The following is a 12,246-nucleotide window of genomic DNA, read 5'->3' on the forward strand; positions in this document are numbered from 1 at the left end:
AAGACCATCATTAAATATTCACAGAGCCACATTATTTCCCACACTCCTTTTCTCCCACAGATTTCTGCATGCGGATGCTCTGCAGGGTCCGGCCCATATGCGAGTCTTCGTTGGCTCTGGGTGGGAGTCACAGCCTCTAATCCCACACCTCCCACGCCTGCGCCAGCGAGGCCTGTCTCTGAGACTTACAGAGGGACCCAGACGCTGCTGGCGTCTTCTCGGCCTCACTGTTTTATCAGTCTCATTGAAAAAAAGAATGCATTTCTCTTAATAAAACAGAGCTGTCGGTATCAGTTGGCTTCACCGTCTTGCCAGGCTTTCTGAACAAAAGTATTTTGAAAGACTAATCTCTTTGGGGAATGTGTCTGATTTTAATTCTGTTTACGCATTAGAACTATGGACACCTGACAACCAACATTTCATCCAAAATTATGGGCATTGACATGGAGTTGGTCCATCCTTTGCTGCTATAACAACCTCCACTGATCTGGGAAGGCTTTATACGTGATTTTAGAGCATTGTTGCAGGGATTTGCTTCCATTCAGCCACAAGAGCATTAGTGAGGGCACTGAATGGGCAATTAGGCCAGGCTTGCAGTTGGCTATCCAACTGATCCAAAAGGTGTTGGATGGGGTTCAGGTCAGGGCTCTGTGCAGACCAGTCAAGTTCTTTCATACTGCTCCCGACAAAACCATTTCTATACGGACCTTGCTGTTTGCCCAGGGGCACTGTCATGCTCAAACAGGAAAGGGCCTTCCCCAAACAGTTGGGGAAGCACAGAATCGTCTAGAATTTGATTGCATGCTGTAGCATTAAGATTTGCCTTCACTGGAACTAAGGGGTCTAGCACAAATCTTGAAAAACATCCCCAGTCCAAGCAGTGTCCAGACACTTTTGGTCATATAGTGTATATTCGAATGACACTGGACAAACAATGATTCTACTAGCTGGAATGGCTAAGCGTGGCCACTGAAGGATGACCACACTCAGGTTGTATAACCACCATGGTTTCTTTAGGGTGATATATGCAGCTTCCTTTCATCCTTTCTCTCCCAGCGAATAAATTAACAAAATCAATCGGACCTCATTCCCATCCGTGCCCAGGGAGCCCGGTTTGTTCGCAGTCAAATGCAAATGCGCAGCTGCAACTGGGCCATGAATCTGCACCTCAGCGGCAGCGTTGTGTGACCCTGCTGATGCAGGGCTGTAGTTACAGTAACCGGGCAGAGACTTTAAGCCTGGGATTTAACATGCACAACCTTCACAAAGCAGTAGGACTCCCAGAATGCTTGGCCAGAGTAGAGGTGAGGGAAGGACAGCATGCAACCTGCATAAGGAACATGGTCAAAAGTCAGCAGCACCTCACTGGGAAAGTAATATGATGTGATATGAGGTTATCTGTAGGGAGGTACAATTACTATTTTATTTATTTTTCTGTGAGACACAGAAAAAAAAAAAACCATGACTGGCACAATGCTCAGAGAGACAAAATCCTTTAGTTCCAATAATCAGAGCCACAGAACCAAAACTGGCAAAGAAGATGGAGGAAGCGACTGCTGGCAAAGTCAGTGAAAGCACGTTGCGTAGTTGACTAAACCGCCGCAGTGTAAATGGTGTAACAACATAGTGAATCCAAAGAACAGGCCTTAACCCTAATTCCTCACATGCTACATAGTGACAACTGCATTTACATCTCATCACCAGCCAAGAGAAATACTGAGTCAAATGCATCCTGCTGTGCAGTGAGTGATATCTTCAGCCACACTTATCAGTGAGGACTGTTATCCCCGCACAACCTCCAGCACATTGCCCGATATGGGACGCTTCGTAGTCTGTTTCTCACTGGCTTATGAGTTCCATTTAGATTTGAGTGTAATTAATTTAATTGAGCGCTGGATGTGTACAAAGCATTCCCACAAAATTTTTCACACAGATATAAATAAACAATACACCAGACAGAAGGTAAGACTACCCACAACTTAGAGAGGGCAGAGAAGAAGGCATATAATTATCCTCTTAACATAAGGAAAGGAATGCAAAAGAAATGAGAAAAGCAACACAAGTGTGCAATAAGAGCAATAAGCCGCAATCACTTCTCTACTGGAAGGAAGCGCTCCATAGAATGTAAATGACCCTCTTATATTCAGTACAACACTGTTGCGCAATCCACTTCACTCGGAGAATTCAAAACAGAGCAGAAACGCAACTGCCGGCAAGGATAACCATGCCTCTCGGCTGCTACAGCTGCGCACCAGCCAACGCAGTCCACACTGCAGACAGTTTATATGACCCCCCCCCACTCCTGGATTAAACAGCAAGAGGTACTGCGTAGGCTGCTCACGTTTAAAGCAGGGAAGCTGCCATCTTCACCATGCCCTTTATGCTCAGTCACTGAATGCAGAGTGACTGACAGCGTCCATCACAGTTCTGTCGGTGATGCTTGGCTAGTAGCGGAGGAGTGCTAGGTTTGCGCGGCAGACAGGCTTTACCGCAGTCACTGCTTCTCTCCACGCAGTGCAAAAAAAAAAAAAAATGTCAGAGAATTAATTCGCCTAAACTGTGATAAATTGCGAGTTTCCGAAAAAACGCGTCATCAATCTTGGCTCGGGTGGCCTTGCTTGCTTGGGCTTGGCCTCGACAGAGCTAGCGCGCGCTCCACTGGCAGATTACACCTGTCAGTCGCGCTCAGGGGTCCAGAATGCAGCGACATCGGTTACCTGATTCAACTGCACCTCCGACAGTGATGCTGTTCGACAGTATTATCACATACACACCCATACACATATTTACTTACGAGACTCTGTCAATCAAGCCTCAAGACAGCTTCATAGAGTAGGTAGAGAGATGCAACATAAAACAGTCGTTTGACTTTTTGTTTTCTAATTGCTCACTGGCCTACTAAAATGTAGTGATGGTGTACCCCGGAATGTCAGTTTTCTATCAAAACACTCCACGATAAATCACATAGCAATCACTACATGTAGCCAATTCTTCTAAATCAAAGCGAATTTACAAGGACAGTATTTTTCTATTAGTAATATAAGAAAAATCAAAGAACAATATTGGAAACAAAGTTTTATTTTTGTTCATTTCACCTGAATGTTGCTTCACTGTGGTCAAACTATTTTAGTGAGCAGGCATGTGGTGTGTTACGTACATGAAAAACTCATTCATATTCAGTTTCAGAAACTGATGATGATTCATCATAAGGCCATCTCCTGTGTTATGCTGCTAGTTTAAATCTAAGCTGTACTGAAATAGTCAAGTACATTTGTATTTTACTATTTCAAAAACTGAAACGAAATGAAATTATTTTATTTCTGGAGCCCACATGCAGTGCAATATTACAATAACCTGTACAGTTAGTATTTGTAGTACCCATTTTTGCCTGGAACTTGTTTCAGAACGCGGTGGATCAGGAAGTAGGCCTACCGTTAGCTATAAACATTAAATAGCTTTCAAGCTTGGACATGTGGAATCAAAGACTTTTATATTCAGGTGTAATGTCCAGAGTTTCAGATTGATATTGAGTCTAATGTTAGTGTACAGTAGCCCAGTGTTACAACATTATTACACACTGAATAATCTTCAGATTTAACTATGCAATGGTAAAGCCTAGTTTATGTTGCTTTCTTTCGTTTTGCCTGGTAGTGGAAGGTTACTGCCCTAACCGGCTCTAACCCAGCTAACGATGAGGAATGGTTTGCATATGACGTGTCTTACGGATATGAATCTTAAAGAGCGCGGGATACATGCCCACCCTGCCCTTGTCAGGTCACAATAATCTAATAGTGTTTATTACAATTTGATGGTTATATCTGGGTCAAAACTTAAAATAAATATTAAAAAGACAATCAATCAGATCTGGGACAAATACTTATTTGTTTTGGATTCAAATACTTTTGTACGCTTTACTGATCTTGTCTGGTGTATTTGAACCATGAAATACTCTCAAAAAGTGCAAAACCCACCTTCTGGTCATATTGGCAGGCTCAATTACAAAGCAGGCAAGCTCAATAGAGCACAGAAAAGTATTTGAATCCAAAACAAATACATATTTGTCCCAGGTCTGCAATCAATTGTCACTTCTGCAGAATATAACCACAATTTGAATCCAGTTGCCCGGTCCTTTAATGTTTTAAAGCTTTTTGTGTGAATCAAATGGAATCAATGATCGGCATAGTACTGACTACTGGCTTTCTGACTGGTGGCAGTAAAGATTACCTTACAATATAGTTCAGTATACCTAAGTGGTTCTCTCTCAAATAAAAAGCCATGGTTTAACTACAGCAGCAAAATAGCAACTTCCTTATGTGTTAAAAGAATAATTTTGGGCTCTATCTTCTGGAATTCGGATGTTGTGTTGTGGCTGTTGCACTGGAAAAGTGGCATTTTCATCAAGGATTTTAACACAACAAATTTTGTGACTCACTGTGCAATGAAGAGGGAGGTGAGCCGCTGCTGGGGTGTGTCAGTCAAAATCAAGCAACGCACTGCATTTCTGTTGTTGCTCATTGCAATTTTGGTGTCAGTCTAGTCAGTGATTTGTGCTCTTGCCTCCCACCTGGTCAGACCATGTCTACAGTGCAAGTCATAGCCCAGCGTGTGGCAAATTGCTCATTTTGGGGCTTTTGCGTGCATGTGCCTATTAAAAAGCCAATCAATGGTTTTCATGGATCATATACAGTCAAATTTGACTTTGATATAAATCCCACAAGCAGGAACAAATGCATACGTTGGATTTATTGTTTACTGTCTTTTTAATTTTTATCATTTTAATTCCTGGCTTTAATTGTTTACAACCTTTCGTATACTGTCCTGTGGTCCCTGGGGTACTGTATTTTGTTTGTTTTCTCACACCATCATTTTTTTTGTTCCCTCTAATGGAAATTGCTCAGTTCGGTTTAGTTTAAGCAAGCCATGCAATTGTTGTGAATTAATGATCAAATCGTGCATTATCATTTTTTCTTTTGTTTCAGCAACAGTTCATACCGAGCAATTTCACCGCAGTGAACAGAATCATGTTATGATCTACCCTGGGTTTATTTTGTTTAATAAAACTTAAAGATACTGTTGTTATTATTTCCTAGTTATAGCATCGAACATTTAAGCTATTTCGCTACAAGTGTAATGGGAAATAAAAACTGCCGCAAAGTGAACACTTAGGCAATGTTTTATTAAAATTCTGATGGAAGAAATTTTGAACAAATTCAAACTCATTTCTTTTCTTCATGAGATTCATTCTAACTCCATTAAAAAAAAAGGAATAGCCCAACTCTGTACCTCCCACAAAAGAATGTCTTGGGAGAAAAATCTTATAAGTATGTCCTGATCCTCGTCTTCCATTGCAGTGTTCCCTGCACAAGCCACACGGCTCTTAAAGGGAACGAAAAGAGGTGATCTGACTGGCTATGAATGAATGCAGCCGCAACACACCCACCGATAATATATTCAGTATAACCCAGCCCATTTCCCACCCGTTCCACATGCTCTGAGCTGCATGTGCGGTTCTTGCCACTGGTCATGAATAATACCAACATTCACTAGCCCCGCCCAGTGCACAAACCCGCGCTGTTCCATTGACTGCACCCATGCACCGTGTGACATTGGTTCTGAAAAACAGAGCCCTGTACCTGACCTTCTGGTGAAATGAATCCATCATTCTCTTTTTAGTTTCCACTTAAAGATTAGAAATGTGAAACAAGCAGCACATGACTACGGTCAGTTTCCTCATATCAGGTAGATCAATATTTCATATTTCATGTTCTCTGATTTCATATTTCCACAGACAGTTATTTATTTTTAAAAATAATTTTTCCCCAGGACACAGTCCACGCATGTAATAGCTCAATAAATCCTTCTCTAAAACATTGGAAAAATCATGATTTTTCATGACACCAAGGTCTCTTATGGGGGGGAATACACGTATAGAAGTTTCATAATGGAATCAGTACTATATTTTCAGTATGATTTGTACCCTTTGTTATTGAACAAACCTGACTCATTCAATTTTGGGATCCTTCTACTACCAGAGTATTAATCAACGTCACACGTGCAACATCTGTGGCCTGCAAAAACTTCTGCAAATCACCAACCAGCTGCTATCTGACTGAGATAATGAAGTTGTGACCCTTACATCATCACCAGAAGAATATTGATCATTTCGTTGGTAGGCCCTTCAGTTGTGAGTGTGAGTCCTTTAGGGGAAAGAAATCTCTTGCGTGTGCATCTATTTGTGTTTTATCCCTTGATGTAGACAAGACATTTGGCCCATATGCAACAACAACTTGCCCTCAGCACTTTATAAGAAAAGCGGAATCCATAATTCATTGGGTATCACTTCCCTCTTCTGTGAAAATCACAGCTTAGAAAGGTAGGGCTGCAGGCTATATACAACTAGCACTACTCACAAATCGATAGCATCAAAGCAGGAGAGAGGCAGGAAATTATCTCCAACAACCTTTAATTGTGGGTGCAATTTCAATCAACGATAAAAACGGTAATAGAGAATGCACTGCATCAAATTCTATCAAGCGCTTCAAGGGAACAAGGGAAGCATTAGCCAAAGCAGAGTCAACTGCGGAGAATTTTAAAAGGATATAATCGGTACATATACGTTCCCTCTGAATCACCAGAGCAACTTCAACTTGTCTGAACAGGTGTTGTGCTATCATTAGGCCTACAGTTCAGCTGCATAATTTAAAATTGTTTCGATTAACCAGCTACGACCTTCAAAGCAACAGAAAACTAATATGTTTTAATGAGCATAATTAAACCCAACACTAAAGAAAACAAACCCACCAGTGGTGATTGAGATGATTAACAGCATTGTGTTGTAGCTACAGGATGGAAACAGCGAGAAGAACTCAGAAGATCCATCAGATCTCTTGTTCAGTTGGAAAACACACAACTGCATTTGGAATATTCGGATGAGATGCGAGGGTTCAAATGAGCACAAACAGACATGGTAGAAAGCCGGTGGGGGGAGGGAGGAATAAGCAGCGGCTGACCTGTGCTGCTCTGGATGGTCCTGACGGTGGTGGTGGTCCGCGGGGGCGAGATGGCCCTCATGGGGCCGCAGTCCTCGTCCTGGGAGCAGCCCTTCTCGATGGCGCGCACGTAGCTGTGGCTGCGCATGCGGAAGCATCCGGGCATGGGCAGGTCCAGGGCGTCCACCGCCTGGGACTCCAGCTCGCTGAACACCGACTCGCACACCGACTCGAACTGCCCGTTCACCTCCACCTCGCTCACCTGTGCAGGGGGAGAGGGAAGGCAGCACGCGGCGGGCACCATTTGAAAATCTGTCATCGCCGCCAGCTTCACTGGCATTGCCAACTGGCATCAGTGAGCGCCCTTATTATGGCCAGCCCACGGCAGTCCATGATCGATGCACACATCAGGGGAGGCTAGCCCTGCTTCTAGATAGCTGCAGGATGTGCTGGATTTCAGTGTTAACACTTAATTGATCAGTTAAGGCAGTTTACGGAGTCCACTCACCTAATCTCTTCTGGGTCAATTCTACACTTGTTTCCTTAAATTAAGGTGAAAAACATAAAAACCAGCATAACCTGGGCTCTCTAAGACCAGGGCTGCCCACCCCCATACTGATAAATGCGTCATTACACACAAACTTCTTGGGATTGACAGAAACTGAGGAAGCACAATGATGAAAAGTCACTAAAAAAATACTAAGTGCCCAGGGGAGGAAAGTCAAAGGAGAGTGGGGGAGAATTCTGGGCCTTCCAGGAGAGTGCAGAAGAAGGTAAGTGCTGAAGGTAAGTGCTATAGAGGCAAAAGTGCAGCAGGAATGCAGGCGGTGGCTACATGTGCACAGGACAGGCATGTCTCTGTCGGGCTGCTGGGGGGCCCTGTTCTACAGAGGCGGGGCATTCCGTCGCTGGTGGCGACCACAAGCAGAGGGGGTCAGAGGAGAGGAAGGGTGCTGAAACAAAAGGCAGGACACAGTGGGGCCGTTGAGGCCCGATGAGGAACTGCGGAGCATTCGAGGCCACGGGGGACAGCCGCTCAGCACACCACCCCCACCTCGCAGGACTGACGGACAATTTGCCGAATCACAGACGAGCAGGAGAGCTTGAGGGACTTTACTTCCGTGAGCCTGAATGTGAGGGAATTCTTGCAGGTGTCGCGAGTTACAGTTCCCATGGCAACTGAATGCACTCTGACGGCGATCTGACGGTGGTGCGTTACAGAAACGGAGATGCCAAAAGGCAGTGTTCTGCTCCCCTTGGCTCTAACAACAGCTCGAGCTCCTGGGGAACAATTACACACTGAGCAGCAAGAGACATTTACCTGTCCATTTCTACAAGCGTTTTCAAAAGCATGAAAATGAAGTAAACTCATGATCTGCATGACATCAAGGTCATATGAGCATACTCTTGTAATGGAGAATGGGAGACATGAGTTAGTTTGGAATCATGTCTCTATAGGGCGGTGTTACTCAGTCTGAGGCTGGGAGAGGTGGGGGGGAGAAGAAAGGGCTGGTTCTCCTAGTTAACTGCTATCAGCTTCCTGTTCTGTTTTCTCCAAAGCTGGGACACTCTCAAGAGCTTAAACAGGATCACTTCCAGGCACTGACTGCTGAGGCTGGTTGATAATCACCAGGCCTGTTATAAAGGCACAGTTGCCCGTGCCTTTGGAAGAGAAACCAAAATGCTATATGGTTGGATTTCACTGCTACTTTAATAGGTCTTATTTTTGTTTTTTGTTTTTTCCTGGGGGGGTTTGGATCTTTGTTTTTCTGTGCACGTCTGTTGAGATTAGATTTAAGTTTCTTGTGTTCTTTAAGTTTATTCTACTTTTCATCTCCGAAAGGAGATGAAAGCTAATGCAAAAAACGAAGCTAATGCAGGGGCAGCCCTGCTGGTTTTTGTGTTCTTATTCAGCCTCGACCTAGCCAGTGACCACACGTACCTCTGACACAGTATGTACATTATAATTAAACATAAATAAATAAATAATACTCTTAAGAATGTCAATTCAAAATGCTGTACATTTCACTCGATGAAAAGGTCAAAATCCATCATATCATGTTCATTTGACCAATCGTGTCACAGTAAAATAATTAAATTATATTGAACTCACATAAATGTCATAGATTTATATATTATCCAACATGATTTAAGCTACATATGTCAAACTGTTATGTGAGGCATTAGGATGAGAAGATTGAGAGAAAAAGGACATTTTTATGCTTACTGATTTAAAGTAAGCATTAATGGTTAACTCTTTTTGGACATTATCAATATTTCATACACGACAAAATGAGACTAGTAATTCCACACAATCTTTCAGTTGTGACACATAATTGATAATTTATATGCCTATCAGTATCCATCCAGTTTAATACAAATAACATAAAAGATGGAAGTACAGGTTTATTGAAAGCTTTGTTTTAAGTTTACTGTAATTTTTGTATCATTTGTATCATTGTATCACTTGTAATTGTATGTTTCTACCAACTTCCTTTCAAAATAATAGTTATGTTTCCCAGCTGTGGAAACTAGTCTGATTCCACTTCATATGCCTAAGCGGGGTATTTCTCATAGTGATGCCACCTCTCTGGGCAGATGAAGGTAGGGGTCGCAGGCTGGGGGATGGGGAGGGGATAAGCGGGGGTTGGGTTTATCTTCATGACTAATTAGTGCTCTGAACTCGACTCCCATCGTCAGGCCAGGAAAAAAAAAAAACGTCTGGAAACCGTCAGCTTAATTAGCACTTCATTTTCCCTTGCTGATGAATGGGTTCGTTAATTTGACTTGATTTTCCTCCCCCTGCACAGCCTCTAGGCAGACAGGTAGCGGCGATGGTGACCACGGCGACGCCGGGGGGGGCACCAACCTGGCTGATGGTGCTCATGGCCCTCATGTAGCTCTCGTTTCGCGAGCGGAATTTAGGGGAGCCGAGCAGCCCTGCGGGGTCCAAGCTGTCCAGGCTCCTATTGATGGAAACCTCACTCACCGCCCTCAAGTAGCTGTGGCTTCGGATCTGCAGTTTGGGGGAGTGCTCGGTAGAGATCCTGTGGGGGAGAGGGAGGAGGGGTGCCATGAGTCTGTGTGTATGCTAACAGGGTGGTTTAGGGGACAGAGACCCTGCAGTACAGCACACCAGAAATGCGGCTGAGAGAGGGAAACGGCATTAATATGATAATACATGTGCTCAAATCCACCTCTCATAGGCCGCTGACCCAATGAAGCAGAATAGGATGGTCATTTAAATTTCAATATCATTTTCATTGCTGTCGCCATTTTTATTACATGATTTTAATTAAACCTGACTTACTCTGTTCCCAGAAATAACCTGTGCTTACAGAAAAGATAGACGAGTCAGAAATGGACAAGGGAGAAAGACAAGAGCACAATGAGTGGTCAGACAGGCATGTATGTCTTACATATATTTTATTTACGAAGTAGCCTGATCCTAATCCGACAATCCAAAAACTCATTCAAGGCCACCTGCCGCTAGCTAGACGAATGTGGACGGTCACACACAGTTGACTTAATGTGTGTGGTCTCTGGGGCACACTGTGCTGCTGTGACTGTCACTGGCAGAAGCTGATGAGTATGCTAGGGCACTTAAATGCAAACACTTCAAATTATATATGTATATATATATACATATATATATATATATATATATATATATAAGACAAGAATATGGAATATGTGAATATGTAGCTGGGCACAGGGAGGGGTTACTGTATATAAACATAGTCTTGACAAGACATGATGGAATTCTGCACAGTATGAATATTTTTTTCTTGTCATTTTTTCTTGTTATAAAACGGGGAGTCTCGAGAGTTAAAACACAAATGTTCTTATGATTTAGTCTGTCCATGTCCACTCCAGTTTAATTATGTATGTCGTTCTTAAAATAGACAATGGTTACAGAGGCAAAGCAAACTGGATTACTCACTCTCAGATGCAACGGGTCAAGCCATCTCAGCACTGCGGCAGAACAGTTAAAGGCACTTAGGCCGCCCACGCTGCCTTCAAACTAATACGTCTCACCCTGTAGACACCCAGACGCATCCGCGCTGAAATGCATGGGAGGGGCCGCGTAGACAGTTTGAGAAAGTGGAGAGTTCATGCGTTCTCTCCAATGGCGTCCCCACCCACAGTCTACGGGGAACCCAGCTTCTCCCAAGGAAGAGCGAGAGCGCGAAAGGTAATGCTAAGTGTGGTCTGAAGACTTCACGGTATAAAACACCACGGGCTTGTTTATGCATTATGGCATCGGTGCGGAATGAGCCAATCGTTTCTGCTTCACTGTTCACGATCAATCGAACAGACGTAGGCAAACTACATATTAGCCCTGGACGACGACGGCCTAAGCCTTGTGACAGGGCTTGAAAAGTCCATACTTCAGAAAACCGGTTCTCTTTTAAAAAATTCATTCGGTGTTCTGAATGTTAACGGTTGGGTGGCCAAGGGTTGCGGTGTTATCATAAATGCATGCATGTTTGAGCCATCAGGACAGAGACTTATGTAATATGAGGAGTTCCATTTTGTGTTTTGAAATTTTTGTGTTTGTGTTCATATATGCAATATTGCATATCGATTATATGAACACATGTATGTATGTATGTATCTTATGTAATAACTCTATCTTTGATATAAATTGCAGACCTTGGTTACTTAAAATACTTAAAATAAATTGCTTATAAGTAATTTTGATGCAAATAGGCTTAGAATTGGAATATGTCCAATCATAAGCCTTTTTCGTGTAATACACAAGGTGGCAAATTAATTCAATCTATGCCTTTTCTTTTGTTTTCTTGATATATTTAGTATACCAGGCACACACCATGTGCACCCTATGCAGGTAATTCATTTGGTAATTCATTTGGAACTCTGTTTTTAATTCACAATCATTCCAAAGTTATCAGTGAAGGAATTTTAAAGCCCACGTTCCATGCACCTCATTGTAAAAGTGATACACAATATATTTAGTAAAATACAGAATAAATAATGAGTGACCTTAAAATTCTAGCTTTAATATAGGCAAGAGTGTTTGGAGTATATCTCATTTCGACAGGGAAATTGCATATATGCAGGGTATTGTGAATAATCTAACGAATAATCTAGCTAATAATATTTTTGGCTCTTAACCTTATGTAAATTTTTAAATGAAAAAGTTGAATTGGCTTACATTTTCATGGAAGAAGCAGTTATTATATTGAACCAAGATCATAGCAAATTTAATATATTTTCAAAAAATATATTTTGA

The 12,246-nt window shown here is 42.5% G+C and overlaps 1 protein-coding gene across 6 annotated transcripts in view; it reads right to left on the bottom strand.

Moving 5' to 3' along the window:
- The window catches only part of dlgap1b (discs, large (Drosophila) homolog-associated protein 1b), a 137,554-nt gene that overhangs the window by 41,359 nt on the left and 83,949 nt on the right, over positions 1–12,246 (bottom strand). For 5 of the 6 annotated variants that reach the window (XM_064332811.1, XM_064332810.1, XM_064332807.1 and 2 more), the window contains 2 exons: positions 9,859–10,036; positions 7,011–7,251 (listed from right to left, as the gene is read on the bottom strand). In XM_064332811.1, the coding sequence (XP_064188881.1) occupies positions 7,011–7,251; positions 9,859–10,036 (419 nt within the window). The remainder of the gene's footprint in view (positions 1–7,010; positions 7,252–9,858; positions 10,037–12,246) is intronic. The other variant, XM_064332812.1, reaches the window with a different exon arrangement.

This window comes from Anguilla rostrata, chromosome 4 (genome assembly GCF_018555375.3).
Source record: "Anguilla rostrata isolate EN2019 chromosome 4, ASM1855537v3, whole genome shotgun sequence".
NCBI classification, from domain to species: Eukaryota; Metazoa; Chordata; class Actinopteri; order Anguilliformes; family Anguillidae; genus Anguilla; species Anguilla rostrata.